The following is a 15,119-nucleotide window of genomic DNA, read 5'->3' on the forward strand; positions in this document are numbered from 1 at the left end:
TGCATAATCACAAACCTGCCGCCAGGGTCGGTCCGGATGCCCAAGATATGTATCAGAAGGGACCTATGGATCAGAACGCTAACCCCCCTCGCATAAGTAGAATAGTTTGCATGGTAGTGGGCACCCACCCATGCTCTCCGGATACCAAGTATTTGCAAGCTGATTAAATGCGTCTCTTGAAGAATGCATATATGGGGATTGTATTTTTGCATGAATTTAAATACCAAGGACCTTTTAATAGCCGAATTTAGACCCTGGACATTCCAGGAAATAATGGAAAGGCTAGCCATCATCCACTACACAGGAATAAAATAGCCCGATCCACAGGTCCCCGATCCCCCCCCAGGCCCCCGACAGGAGGGCTGCAGAGCGGGCACTGCACCATCCCCCCCAACCAAGGTGGCATGAGACCTGAGAGCATAGCATGACTGCACCACACAGACGAGAGGACAGAACCCCAACAGACATAAAGCAACTCCAACAATAAAAACATAACTTTAAAAACCCCCATCCGCAACAGCAGAAGAAAAACCCACCCCCCTCCCCACACCCCCACCCAAACTCGGGGATGTATCATACCCCCCAAATCCAACATGAACTACCGCTATGGAGGGCGTGTGCTCATAGCAGGAGGTGTTACTCAGTAGGCAACTTAAGGCAACAGAGATGCTGGAAAAGTTGCATAAAAAGTCCCCTAGCCACGGCTAGGGGCACAAAACTTGGTTGCGAAGAGAAACTGGTTGTTAAGAAAACCTAGTAAGGGGTCCATTGATCAAACCCCCCCCCCCCCGTGGGGGTAGGCAGCGTCCTGAGCAGCAAAGCGGCAACAGGGCATATGGGTATCTGTGACTACCCATGCCCGGAGGTACAGAAAATGTCAACAGTGACCCCCCTCAGGCAGCCCAAACAGTACATCAGATCCTTACCGCTAAGCCGCCTGTATTTGCATAGGTGAAATATGGGGATACGCTGCTGTGCCACTCATGAAATTCCAGAGCGTCAGTACAGCATGGGTCAGGGCAGATCCACCAGCCCCCACAAGCAGGTAAAGAACAAAAAATGGAAAATAACAGAAGGATATTGGCATCCATACAAACAAAAAGGAGGCAGGCACATAACCGGTGGTCTATCGGCGTGGAGGCAGGGATTCCAGCCAGGCAGCAGCATCCCGTGGGGTAGTAAAGAACTTAACAGTTTCTCCATCCTGCACTCTAAGTTTAGCTGGGAAGAGAATACTATATTTAATGTTCCGCGCCCGCAACCCCACTATCACCTGATCGAAGGATCTGCACATTTTCTGCGTTTCAAGTGAGTAGTCTGGGAAAAACATAACAGTGGCATTCTGGTATTTCAACTCACCCACCCTGCGAGCAGCACGCAAAGTCTCGTCCCGGTCTCTAAAATTCAGAAGCCTGAAGATCAGGGAGCGCGGGCTCTCTCCAGAGGGCCCCGGAATGGGGGGGGGGGCACGGTGTGCTCGCTCCACCGTGAAGTATGGAGAGAACTGCGCATCCGGGAGCAGGCCTCTCAGCAGGTCTTCGACGAAAACTGTGGGGTTCTTCCCCTTCACTCCTTCAGGCAAGCCGACGATGCAGAGATGGTTCCTTCTGTTCCTGTTCTCCGCATCGTCGACTTTGTACTCCAGGGCCCGGACCCTCGTGTGAAGAGTGCGGATGGACTCCGTGTGTTCGGCGGTAAGATCTTCTGTCCGTCCCACTCTCTGCTTGGCTTCCGAGACTCTCAAACGAAGGTTATCCAGGTCCTGGCGAATGATACCAACGTCCAATTGGACGGCCTCAATTCTGTTTGTCAGAGCAGCCTGGCACGTAGCGATAGCTGCCATTACCTCCCGAAAGCCAATTCCCGCATCCTCCGCCTGTTCATCCATCTCCATCTGCGAGGCCATATTGCGCGCGCTCACAGGGGGGGGCGCCACGTGAGGAGCCGTTATCGGAGTTGGATCTGAGAAACAAAGCTTTTTCCCCCTATGTCTTGTTCTGTAGGACATCCGAATTGCAGGTGGGTATTTTCTGCCCAAATTGTTTAGCAGGAGCACATGTACAGGATAATAAGCCAGCAGAGCTCTAGTGCCCACAACCTCTCAGTTCACCATCTTGGACACGCCCCCAAGCAGTTTCTCTTTAGCCTTGAGTATTGGCCATAGGGGATGGACTGCACCAATGGTTGTGGGTGTGCACTTGTAGTGTGCAGGATGGTGTTTCCCACAGTGGACTTCCAGTAAAAGGCCACTGGAGAGACTACCATCCTCATTTTTGATAATCTTTACGTCCAAGAACATAATCATAGATTGGCTATGTGACATTGTGAAACATAAATTAAAATTGTTTTTGTTAATAGCTGACATACAGTTTTTGAGGGCTTGAAGTGAACCCTCCCAGATAAGAAATATGTCATCTATATAGCGGAACCAAGTGGCGATGTGGTTGGTCAGAGAGGACCACCCCTCATCAGCAAGGAAGGAATGTTCCCATTCCCCCAGGTACAGGTTAGTGTATGATAGGGCACAGCACGTCTCCATCGCCACACCCTGTATCGGGAGGAAATGGGAATTGTCAAATGTGAAAACATTGTGTGACAAGATGAACCCTAATGCCCTAGTTACAAATTAATGGATTTTCCATGTCATCTTTGAGACTGCGACAGAACATGTTTAACTGCTGCAATATCAAGATTGTGGGGGAAAGAGCTGTATAATGCCTCAATGTCTATAGCTACCAGCAGTGTCGCTACCAGCTGACGCTATATTGCAATCAGGGCACTGGTTATCAGTGCCCTGATTACATGTGTAGATGTCCCCCTGCGAGGAAATGCCGCTGATGGGCTCTCCTCACCACACACTCTGTCAGTGTGAGGCGAGGAGCGCAGATTACTGGCATCTCCGTGTTTACATGTGACCGGCTGTGATTGGACACAGCCAAAGAGGAATACCCTCTAGGTTTTTTAAAAAGACGAATACCCTCTAGATTTTTTTTTTGTATCCCTAATATATGGGAAGATTAGTGACGTGGGGTCTAAGGTGTAGATCAACAAATTTACTTATTTCCATGATATACTGCCTCTTCCCAAAACAATCGGCCTACCTGGCGGGGTGTAAATCACACTTGAAATCATGCAGTAGATGCCAGGATTTAGGGATTGGCATGCATTCCATTGCCTGTATTAAAACGTAAGTGTTTTTATATATGCTCTGTAAATTATCACAGCAAGTAATTATATTTACTGTTATTCTAAAGCCGGCCAAAGATGGATTGCATTCAATCCATCTATAGGCAGGCTGGTTGTACTGAAGTGGATCAACTTTAGTACAACCAGGCTGTTTGATTTCTTGCATGTGATCATTGCTGGTGGCTATAGCTGCTAGCAGTGATCATTGTGTTCTGGAAGCAGGGAAGGCTCCCTGCCAGCAAAGTACAAAAGCTCTGCAGGAGAGATTCCCATCACCACTCACTGTGTTAATGGAGAAATCAAATACATTCCTTTCCATCCACCTGTGGTGGAAGAAAAAAAATTGTTTAACCACTTGCTGCCCGCCCACTGTCAAATGACGGAAGGGCAGTGCGGCTATCATTCTGGGACGATGCCATAAAGAGCCGCGGCTGCGGCTCTTTGACCATGTGATTGGCTGTGTCCAATCACAGCCGGTCACATGTAAACACAGACATGCCAGTAATCTGCGCTCCGCGCCAAACAACGACAGAGTATGTGGTGAGGAGAGCCCATCAGCGGCATTTCCTCGCAGGGGGACATCTACACATGTAATCAGGGCACTGATAACCAGTGCCCTGATTACAATATAGCGTCAGAAGTGCCAGCAATCAGTGCCCACCAGTGGCAGCAATCAGTGCCTATCAGTGCCAGCAACCAGTGCCCACATGTGCCACCAATTAGTGCCCATTAGTGATGGCAGTCAGTGCTGGCAATCAGTGCTGCCCATCAATGGCTATAGGAACTGTTTATATGCAACATCTCATTTACCAGAATACATTTAAAAATGTTTCTGAAAATGTATATTTTAGGCCTAAATATAGTAAGTATGTATAAATAAAGCAGATATAGTTATAAAAACATGGATATACACTCATCAGCCACCTGATTAGGTACACCTGTTCAATTGCTTGGTAACACAAATTGGTAATCAGCCAATCACATGGCAGCATATCAACGCATTTAGGCATCTAGACGTGGTTAGGATGACTTGCTGAAGTTCAAACTGAGCATCAGAAGGAAGATTTAAGTGACTTTGAATGTGGCATGGTTGTTGGTGCCAGACAGGCTGGTCTGAGTATTTAAAAAACAACCTGCTGATCTTCTGGAATTTTCACACACAACCATCTCTAGGATTTACAGAGAATGGTCTGAAAAAAGAAAATATGCAGTGAGTAGCAGTTGTGTGGCGTAAAATGCCTTGTTGATGTCAGAGAGGAGAATAGGCAGACCACTCGTTACAACCAAGGTATACAGAATACCATCTCTGCATGCATGACACATCGAACTTTGAAGCAGATGGGCTACAGCAGCAGAAGACCACACCAGGTGCCACTCCTGTTACCTAAGAGCAGGAAACTGAGGCTACAATTTGCACAGGCTCACCAAAATTGGACAATAGATTTAAAAAAAAGTGTCTGGTCTGATGAGTCTCGATTTCATTCAGATGGTAATTGGTGTCAGAATTTGGCATAAACAACATGAAAGCAGGAATCCATCCTGCCTTGTATCAACAATTCAGGCTGTTGGTGTAATGGTATGAGGGATATTTTCTTGCCACACTTTGGGCCCCTTAGTACCAATTGATCATTGTTTAAATGTCTACCTGAGTATTGGACCATGTCCATACCTTTATGACTACAGTGTACCCGTCTTCTGATGGATACTTCCAGCAGGATAATGCACCATGTCACAAAGCTCAAATCATCTCACCACTGGTTTCTTGAACATGTCAATGAGTTCCCTGTACTCCAATGGCCTCCACAGTCACCAGATCTCAATCCAATAGAGTACATTTGGCATGTGGTGGAACAGAAAATTTGCATCATGGATGTGCAGCCGACAAATCTGAAGCAACTGTGTGATGTTATCATTTTAATATGGAGCAAAATCTCTAAGAAATGTTTCCATCACCTTGTTGAATCTATGCCACAAAGAATTAAAGCGGGGTTACAACCAGAAATGGAATTTCCACTCATTGGATTCCCCCCCCCCCCATTCTGGTGTCAAATTTGGCACCTTTCGGGGGGGGGGAGCAGACACATGTCAAACCCAGGTATCTGCTCCCATTTCCAGGCATAGACCGCTGCTCTTTCTGCAGCGAACTACATCATGTCCAGCCCCTCCTCCTTCCTCCTGCTGTCTTCTGGGAGACCCGGAGATTCCAGAAGACAGCAGGGACCATTCAGGTTGTGCAGCATGACTCACGCATGCAGTGTAGGAAGCTGCAAGGCTTCACTTCCTGTTTCCGTTAGTAAGAATGTTTGCATCTGGAGCCAAAGATGGGCCGGCTTCGGGAGAGGAAAACACAGGCGCCCTGGACAGGTAAGTGTCCTTTTATTAAAAGTCAGCAGTATTTGTAGCTGCTGACTTTAAAAAAAAAATTCACAAGCGGAACTCTGCTTTAACCACTTCAGCCCTGGAAGAATTGTCTGCCCAATGACTGGGCCATTTTTTGTGATTCGGCACTACTTTGCTTCTGCAGCTCTGTGACACAATCGCGGGACGCTGGCGGACATCGAGTCCACAGGTCCCACGAGCACGGTCATGGAGCTTGCACCAGGCGCGCCTGCACGGCGGGCTTTTCAATGCAACGTACAGGTATGTTGCTTTGCGCACAGGAGCCATTCTGCCAACGTATATGTTTGTGAAGCAGTCGGCAAGTGGTTAAGGCAGTCCTGAAGGCAAAAGTGGGTCCAACCCTGTACAAACAAGGTGTAGCTAATAAAGTGGCTGGTGAGTGTATATATATATATATATATATATATATATGCCATTGAGAACCTGTATTTCTAATCATGCAGTTTCTTTTGTAGAGCTACTGATTCGTAACATCCATACGTTTGTAAATCTACATGAAATCATAGTCCATCTCCCAGGAAACCCTGAAGTGTTAGACCACTTGCCAGAAGAATTTGAAACACTGCATAAAATGAAAACACTTGCTTTTGATTGCACAGGATATAGCAGCAAAGCAACAAAATTTGGTAAGTGTATGAAATCAATTCTAAATAGACCACAGTTTGATATAAAATGACTTATGCCGCGTACAAACAACCGGACTTTTCGACAGACTAGGTCCGACGGTCTTTCTGACTGACTTTAGGCAGAGGTCCGACAGACTTTCTGAACGAAACGCGATGACGTAAACGGGACTAAACAGGAAGTTCAATAGCCAGTAGCCAATAGCTGCCCTTGCGTCGTATTTGGTCTGTCGGACCAGCATACAGACAAACGGTTTTCCCGATTTTTAGTCCGCCAGACTTGAGTCTGTCGGATAGATCTGAAACATGTTTTATTTCGAGGTCCATAGGACTTTTGGGAAAAAAAGTCAGCTGGAGCCCACACACGATCGAAATTGTCCAACGGATTCCGGTACACCGGAACAAGTCTGCCGGAAAGTCTGATCGTGTGTACGCGCCATGAGTCATTGGCTTATGACATTCCAAAACCTAAACACAAAAACAAACATTCAATCTGTTCCAACTTCCTTGACTCAAGCATTTTAAAATCTTGATCCTGAAATAATTTATTTTAAAATTAGAAATATTTTATTCAACCTAGGTTTTACAAAATATTTACCCAGCCCTCTTCCTAGCCCCCTCAATACAGGATTATGTCTTTTTCCCTCCAAGTGTTTATCCTCTCTGGTAGGGATGAGCTTCGTGTTCGAGTCGAACGTACGTTCGACTCGAACATTGGCTGTTCGTGCGTTCGGCGAATTCCAAACGATTTGGCCGTTCGCGTCAAAATTCGAGTGACGCGCGCGCGGACCATAATGCACTGCGTTGGCGCAGTGCATTGCTGCCCGATGATTGGCCAAGCATGCACTGTGACCCCGCATGCTTGGCCAATCGCAGCGCCGGCAGCGAGGAGAGCCATGATTGGCCACAGGCATCCTGCCTGTGGCCAATCATAGCTCAGGCTGTGTAGTGCACGCCCCACACTATATAAGGCCGCCTTTGAGGCGGCTTCGTGTAGTGTGTTACTTAGCATCTGAAGCAGTGGGTGTTCTGTGTACCTTCAACACAGTACACACCAATCGTTTTTGGCTGATTTCCTATCTTGCTGCTGTGTAGTGGTTGTTGTCTGTGCCCTGACTGCAGTATACACCACTATATTCACCTCACCTATATAGCTAGTGATCTAGCTTTAACCACTTAACAACTGCCCATTGCCGATTAACGGCTCCAGGGCGGTTGTTTAACTCTGAGAGGCCGTTAATTAACGGCCTCCCAGAATTCTGCTCTCGCGTGCCCCGTGGTGTGCGCACTCGAGAGCATCCGTGACCGCCGGGTCCACAGGACCCGGCGCATCACGGATCACGGTAAACGGCCGCTCATAGCGGCCGTTTACCACGTGATTGCTCCGTCAAATGACGGAGTGATCACTTGGAAACAAACCGGCGTCATGTTATGACGCCGGTTCCTCCCTCCCCTCTCTGTACCGATCGGTACAGCGGAGGGGAAAGAGATCGGTGTCAGCAGCGATGTGGGCTGCATCTGCAGTGCCCACATCGCTGCTCACCGAATTTAACCCCTCAATTCCCTGCCAATACTCTGCAATACCAGTGCATACTCTGCAGTACCCTGCCATTACTCTGCAGTACCCCGCCATTACTCTGCAGTACCCCGCCATTACTCTGCAGTGCAGTACCCTGCCATTACTCTGCAGTACCCTGCCATTACTCTGCAGTACCCCCCATTACTCTGCAGTAATCCCCATTACTCTGCAATAACCCCCATTACTCTGCAGTACCCCCAATACTCTGCAGTACCCTGCCATTACTCTGTAGTACCCCCCAATACTCTGCAGTACCCTGCTATTACTCTGTAGTACCCCGCCAATACCCCGCCAATACTCTGTAATACCCTGCCATAAATTGCCATACCCAGCCATACTCAGAGATACCCAGCCATACTCGGTGATATCCTGAAATACCCAGCCATAGACGCCCCCCACCCCTCACCGCCCTCCGGTGCTTCTACCAACTCGCCAGTACGATCAAAGCCAGAATCTTTTTTTTATTTTTTATTTCAGGCTTCCCAGCCTAGAGGTGAGATGTGGGGTCATATTGACCCCCCAGATTTCACTGTAAAGAGGACCTGTCACCCCATATTCCTATTACAAGGGATGTTTACATTTCTTGTAATAGGAATAAAAGTGATCAAAAATATATTTTTGGGGAAAAAAATGTCAAACTAAAATAAATAAAGTAAAATGAACAATAAAAAAAAAAAAAAAAATTAAAGCGCCCATGTCCCCATGTGCTCGCATGTGCCACACATGTGAGGTATCGCCGAGAATGTTAGAGCGAGAGCAATAATTCTAGTCCTAGACCTCCTCTGCAACTCAAAACATGTAACCAGTAAAAAAAAAATTAAAGCGTAGCCTATGGGGATTTTTTAAGTAGCGACGTTTGGCGCCATTCCACGGGCATGTGCAATTTTGAAGAGTGACATGTTTGATATCTATTTACTCAGCATAACTTCATCTTTCACTTTATGCAAACATTGGGCTAACAAGTGGTTAATAATAGAGCTTGCAGTCAGTAGTGTTAGGAGATAGTGCGTGCTGTCTGCGTGCTCTGTACCCAGTACATACCGCTATAATATAGGGCAGGCCCCTACTTTCAAACATCCAACTTACAAACATCTCCTACTTGCAAACGCAAGGAGAGAGCAGCAAGTGAGATGAAAAAAGATGGATGACAAAACAAATTATACAGGGCTGATAACCCTTCCCTATGTTTTCCAAAAAGCTTAAAGATAGTTTTTTTGACTGGAGCTACACTTTAAAAATGTACCAGTTGAAAATTACAAACAGATTCAACTTAACACAACAAACCTACACAGTCCCTGTCTTGTTTGCACCGCCTGTATACTGCTGTTCTGAGTATATAGGGCCTGGGGGCCACACGCATTTCCTTTTTTTAATATGGGTACGGGGTTCCCCTTAATATGCGTACAAGACCCAAATAGGCTGGTAATGGGCAGGGAGGGCTACCCATGCCATGTTTCTCAATGATTTTCAACCATATTGCAGGAACCAGATATAACATTAAAACCGCAAGCAGTTTTAAATGGTGTTATTTCCGTTTAATGTCATTTTGTGCAGGGACTGTTCTAAACACGGGAAACAGGTGGCACTTCACAGGCATACTACAGACACCCCCCAGGCACCATATTTAAAGGAATATTTCACTTTTTTTTTTTCACTTTAATCGTCATTAAAATCAGTGTTCCCGCCAAAACGGCAGTTTTTAAAACTTTTTTTTGCAGTGACCCATGTCCCCTGAGGCAGGAGGCAGGTCCCCAAACCCTTTTTAGGACACTATCTTGCATATTAGCCGTTAAAATTAGCACTTTCCAATTCGAACGTTCGAGTCCCATAGACTTCAATGGGGTTCTAACGTTCGTACCGAACGCGGGGGTCGTTCGCAAGTTCTGGTGCGAACCGAACCGGGGGGTGTTCGGCTCATCCCTACTCTCTGGCAATGCCTGTTCCCTTCTTCATTATCTGAAGCCCAACCAGCAAAATCTAGTGCCATACTGCCTGCACATTGATGTCCCATTAATAAATGAGATTTTGCACTGGCTCTAGATTTTTACCAGCCATCTGAAATGGTACATAAACACTTGAGGGGGAAGACACAACTTAAAGCTATTGTTGTTCATTTTACTTAAAGTGTTGCTAAACCTACAACATCTGTATATGCAGTAAAGCATGCTTGTTATACTCACTGTGGAACCTAAGGGGTTAATCCTGCATAGTGTGTAAAAAGGCTGTTTGATCCCATCTTCTCTGAGCCTCCCTTCTTCCACAAACCCAATCTCCTGATAGTACAGAGTCTTTGGAGTCACTCTGCACATGCTCAGTTTAGTGTGTATTGCTACAGAGTTTTCTTTTTCTTGGGAGGGTGCATGTGATCAGCACAGAGCCAATCAGCACTGTCCAAAGAGAGGGTCAAGGGTTCTGCAGCTTCATAGGACAGTCAGAGAAGAATGAAAACTCTTCCTACAAGCTTTGACCAGACACGGATATAAGTCACAAGACTGCTATATACTGCTGATGAGAAAAGCTATTTAGCAGTATTTACCAAAATAATTGCATTTCCATGTTCTGTGTACTGTGAGAGACCAGATATAGCGAATGCAGGGTCCTGGGTTTAGTGGCACTTTAAATTTAATAATAATGGTATTAATTTATAAAATCTAATGTACACACACAATATACATAATCGCCTATATTATTTTACAGCTGGCTTTATCCAAAACTTTGCAGATTTGGAAGTTCTGCACTTATCTTTTGAATATTATCCAGATTTTAAGGGCATAATGACGTCCCTTTTAACATGCAAAAAGCTAAAGGAATTGAGTTTCTTTGGATCGATTCTCCTGGAAGAAGAAATGGATTTTCTAGGTAATGTATTTGATAAAAATCACAACAGGTAATTTATCATTTACAATTCTTGTCTAACACATTACACCCCTAGGCAGCAAATGATGACCCCCAGGTTGCACGAATAGTTAGCATTAGCTTTAGCATACATGGGAAGTTAGTAATAGCTTTAGCATACACCCATCCCAGGCAGAGCCTGGAATATAAGAAAGATTTCAGAAGGTTCCCCCAAATATTTTTATCATTCCTCAGCATGCACTGTTGTTAATAAAACTCCTAGGGTCAGGAATATAAAAATATTCATAACTCAGGTTATTGTATCCTCCCACATTATTGCCAAGGATACCCCCCAACAACACGCAGACACAAACAATACAATAACAATACAATAACACAGCGCACTAGTTGCTAGGATACAGGCGGGTCGCACAGAGTTATTGGTCATTGTGATCCAGACAGCCAAATCTGGCTAGTTTGTCCAGAAAATTGAAAACAGCTTAGGTTTGGGTGAACTCATGGTCAACTTAAACCCAAAGCTAATCACTATACCAAGCTATTATATTTTCCCTTCTAAGTTTTCTTTCTCTTTTTTTTTCTAGTCAAAATACTAGTTTTCTTTTTCCATTTTAATATATTTGTTTTCCTTGGCCTCTTAACAGCTGTAGAATTGAAAAATTTTACATCTTTAACAGTTCTAAATCTGGACCGCCAACACATTTTCGGAACAGACATTTCTGAGTGCTTTGGTACAGTATATGTTTTTTTTCTATTCTTTTTTTCATTGTATCTAAAAAATAATTGTTGCATGCCCCACATAAACTTTATGTTCCTTATTGGAAAGTCCAGTTGACATTTCTCTGTGCTATTTATAGCTGTTATTGGATCTTGCTGCTGTCAATCACAGTTAGTGATAAGGGAGCAAGAGGTAAGGGTTGAATCTTACTGTCTGTATCAATTAAATGCAGACAGCAAGGCTCGGGAGGAAACCTTCAGAAGTGCCCCCATAGAAAGTGCCCTTCTATGGGGGCACTATGTGGAGGGGAAAAGCCAGGATCACGGACAAGACCTGAGATGGGAAAGTTCTGGGCTGCTCTAACTGTGCAATTCCATTGCAGTGGAATAAGGTCCTTACAGGATGTCTCCAACATGGGGGAACTCTGTAGACCCTAATGTAAAGGGGAACACTACGGACCATAATATAAAGAAGTACTGATGTAAGGGGTCTCTGGTCACCAAAGCCCCCTTTACACAAGAGTCCCCAGAATTACCCCTTACCTCAGTGTCCTCCAAGTTCTCCTTTACATCATGGTCTGTAGCTAGGGTTGCCACTTGTCTGAGATTCATCCAGACACACTGTTTTTAGCATCCTTTGTCTGGGTTTTTGATTGCCTGACAGCCGGACACCAAGGCACCCTTAAAAAATTCTTCCAACACCCCCATAAAAACAGATCAGAATCTAGCATGAATAACATGTATCAGAAGTTCACCTATCTTTACATATACTATATGTAATTGCCTGGATGCAAACAGCCCTAGTTACAAGGCATTTGTTTCTCTCTGTGGAGGGATACAGAACCTCCTGGCCGCATTTTCCGATGCTTTGCTTATAGTTTCGCTACTGGTGCACTCTCAGGACTGCTCACTCTAGCAGATCGATCTATTGGAGAGGACCTGTGAGTGTGTGTCAGCAGGAAGAGGAAGGAGTTGCACGGAGTGTGAGTGAACAGTAGGGATGAGTTTCGAGTTCGAGTCAAACTCATTGCCTGTTCGCCCGTTCGCAGAACAATGAACAATTTGGGGCTAATTCAAAAAAGCCTTGGAACACCCTTTAAAAGTCATTGGGAGAAATCTAAAGTTCTAATTTGAAAGGCTTATATGCAAGTTATTGTCATCAAAAGTGTTTAGGGACCTGGGTCCTGCCCCAGGGGACATGTATCAATGCAAAAAAATAGTTTTTTCAGGAGCAGTAATTTTAATAATGCTAAAAGTGAAACAATAAAAGTGTAATATTCCTTTAAATTTCATACCTAGGGGGTGTGTATAGTATGCCTGTAAAGGGGCGCATGTTTCCTGTGCTTAGAACTGTTCCTGCACAAAGTGTCATTTCTGCAGGAAAAAAAGTAATTTAAAAGCACTCGCGGCTATAATGAATTGTCAGCTCCCTGTAATACAGAGAACAGTCATTGAAAGTCATTGATAGAAAAAAAATGTGTGTGGTCCCCCCCAAATTCAAGCCCTTTAGGTCTGGTATGGAAATTAAGGGGAACCCCGCGTAAAAAATGTTTTCAAAAATCACATGGGGTTCCCTTCAAATATAAAGTGAAACAATAAAAGTGTAATATTCCTTTAAATTTCATACCTGGGGGGTGTGTATAGTATGCCTGTAAAGGGGCACATGTTTTTTCCGTGCTTAGAACTGTCCCTGCTCAAAGTGTCATTTCTGCAGGAAAAAAAGTCAGGTCTGGTATGGATATTAGCCCCACGTCAAATTTTAAAAAAACAATGACGTGGGGTTCCCCTCAAATATCCATACCAGACCGAACTCCACGCCAAATTTAAAAATAAAATGGGGTGGAGTTCCCCCCAAAAATCCATACCAGACCCTTTATCCGAGCACGCAACCTGGCAGGTCGCAGGAAAAGAGGGCGGACGAGAGAGCGCCCCCCCCCTCCTGAACCGTACCAGGCCACATGCCCTCAACATTGGGAGGATGCTTTGTAGGTCTGTGACCCCTCTAAGCCCCCCGCCCGCAGACCCTCACTATCACCGGCCAGGGTTGTGGGGATGAGGCCCTTGTCCCCACCAACATGGGGACATGGTGCTTTGAGGGGTCACAGACCCCCAAAGCATCCTCCCAATGTTGAGGGCATGTGGCCTGGTAAAGTTCAGGAGGGGGTGGCGCTCTCTCGTCCCCCCCTCTTTTCCTGCGGCCTGCCAGGTTGCGTGCTCGGATAAAGGGTCTGGTATGGATTTTTGGGGGGAACTCCACTCCATTTTATTTTTTTAATTTGGCGTGGAGTTCCCCTTAAAATCCATACCAAACCTGAAGGGTCTGGTATGGATATTTGGAGGGAACCCCATGTCATTGTTTTTTTTAAATTTGACGTGGGGTTAATATCCATACCAGACCTGACTTTTTTTCCTGCAGAAATGACACTTTGTGCAGGGACAGTTCTAAGCACGGGAAACATGCGCCCCTTTACAGGCATACTATACACACCCCCCAGGTATGAAATTTAAAGGAATATTACACTTTTATTGTTTCATTTTAAGCATTATTAAAATCACTGCTCCTGAAAAAAGGGCAGTTTTTAAAAGTTTTTAAGAGACCCCAAACCCTTTTTAGGACAATAACTTGCATATTAGCCTTTAAAATTATCACTTTTAGGTCTGTTCGCGAGTTCTGGCGTGAACCGAACCGGGGGGTGTTCGGCTCATCCCTAGTGAACAGCAGGACATAGAGGGGAGGCGAGAAGCTGGCTGCCCATTACCAGACTAATCATGTATGTAGTCATCTCACAGTATGTTGTGGTTGTGTCAAGTGTATTTATGCATTTTGTGTGTAGCTAAGTGAATGTTTATATCTCATGTAAATATATGTGTGTATGCATGTATATACCTGAGCATATGTACAGCATATATCTGAGTGTGTGTATGCATGTATCTGAGTGTATATATCTGATTGTGTATGTACAATATATATCTGAGTGTGCATGTATATATCTGAGTGTGTATATGTGTATGTACGCATGTATCTTAGTATATATCTTAGTGTGTCTATACAGTATGTGTGTGCATGTTTCTGAGTGTATCTATGTGCATGCGTGCATGTACTGTACGTAATTGGGCATATGTATCTATCGAGTATGTATGTATACAGTATCTAACAAAAGTGAGTACACCCCTCACATTTTTGTAAATATTTTATTATATCTTTTAATGTGACAACACTGAAGGAATGACACTTTGCTAAAATATAAAGTAGTGAGTGTACAGCTTGTATAACAGTGTAAATTTGCTGTCCCCTCAAAATAACTCACACACACTAACACACAGCCAATAATGTCTAAACTGCTGGCAACAAAAGTTAGTACACCCCTAAGTGAAAATGTCCAAATTGGGCCCAATTAGCCATTTTCACTCCAAGTGAATACACTAAGGTGGGTGGGAGGGGGTGTTACTGATATAAGGGAGAACATTTATTTCAGTGTCCCCCCTTACCTTGGTGCATTCACTCCCCTCTTACATCTGTGACTCTCCACATATTTTGTGTGGCCTGGAGCTGGCACACTGACCTCATCTTCTACCAGTAATGGCCCAATTCCATACAGAGTGGGCTTTTAGCTTTGATCCTCTCCCCCTCCAGCTCCCAGGTCCCACATCTATTCACAATACATATGTACATCATGAACCTGAATATAATTTCTTAGTATGGTGATTTACGATAACAATTAGTAATTTCATAGTCATGTATTTTACAGTTCTGTGCTAGG

At 44.8% G+C, this 15,119-nt stretch overlaps 1 protein-coding gene across 1 annotated transcript in view; it reads left to right on the forward strand.

The window, feature by feature from the left end:
• LOC143941251 (baculoviral IAP repeat-containing protein 1-like) overlaps positions 1-15,119 on the forward strand; it is a 123,394-nt gene that overhangs the window by 83,115 nt on the left and 25,160 nt on the right. The window contains exons 7-9 of the mRNA XM_077463291.1: positions 6,042-6,212; positions 10,486-10,647; positions 11,286-11,372. Coding sequence (XP_077319417.1) covers positions 6,042-6,212; positions 10,486-10,647; positions 11,286-11,372 — 420 coding nt within the window. The remainder of the gene's footprint in view (positions 1-6,041; positions 6,213-10,485; positions 10,648-11,285; positions 11,373-15,119) is intronic.

Source organism: Lithobates pipiens, unplaced genomic scaffold (assembly GCF_037356315.1).
Source record: "Lithobates pipiens isolate NorthernLeopardFrog02 unplaced genomic scaffold, aLitPip1_a1.2 Scaffold_3, whole genome shotgun sequence".
NCBI lineage: Eukaryota > Metazoa > Chordata > Amphibia > Anura > Ranidae > Lithobates > Lithobates pipiens.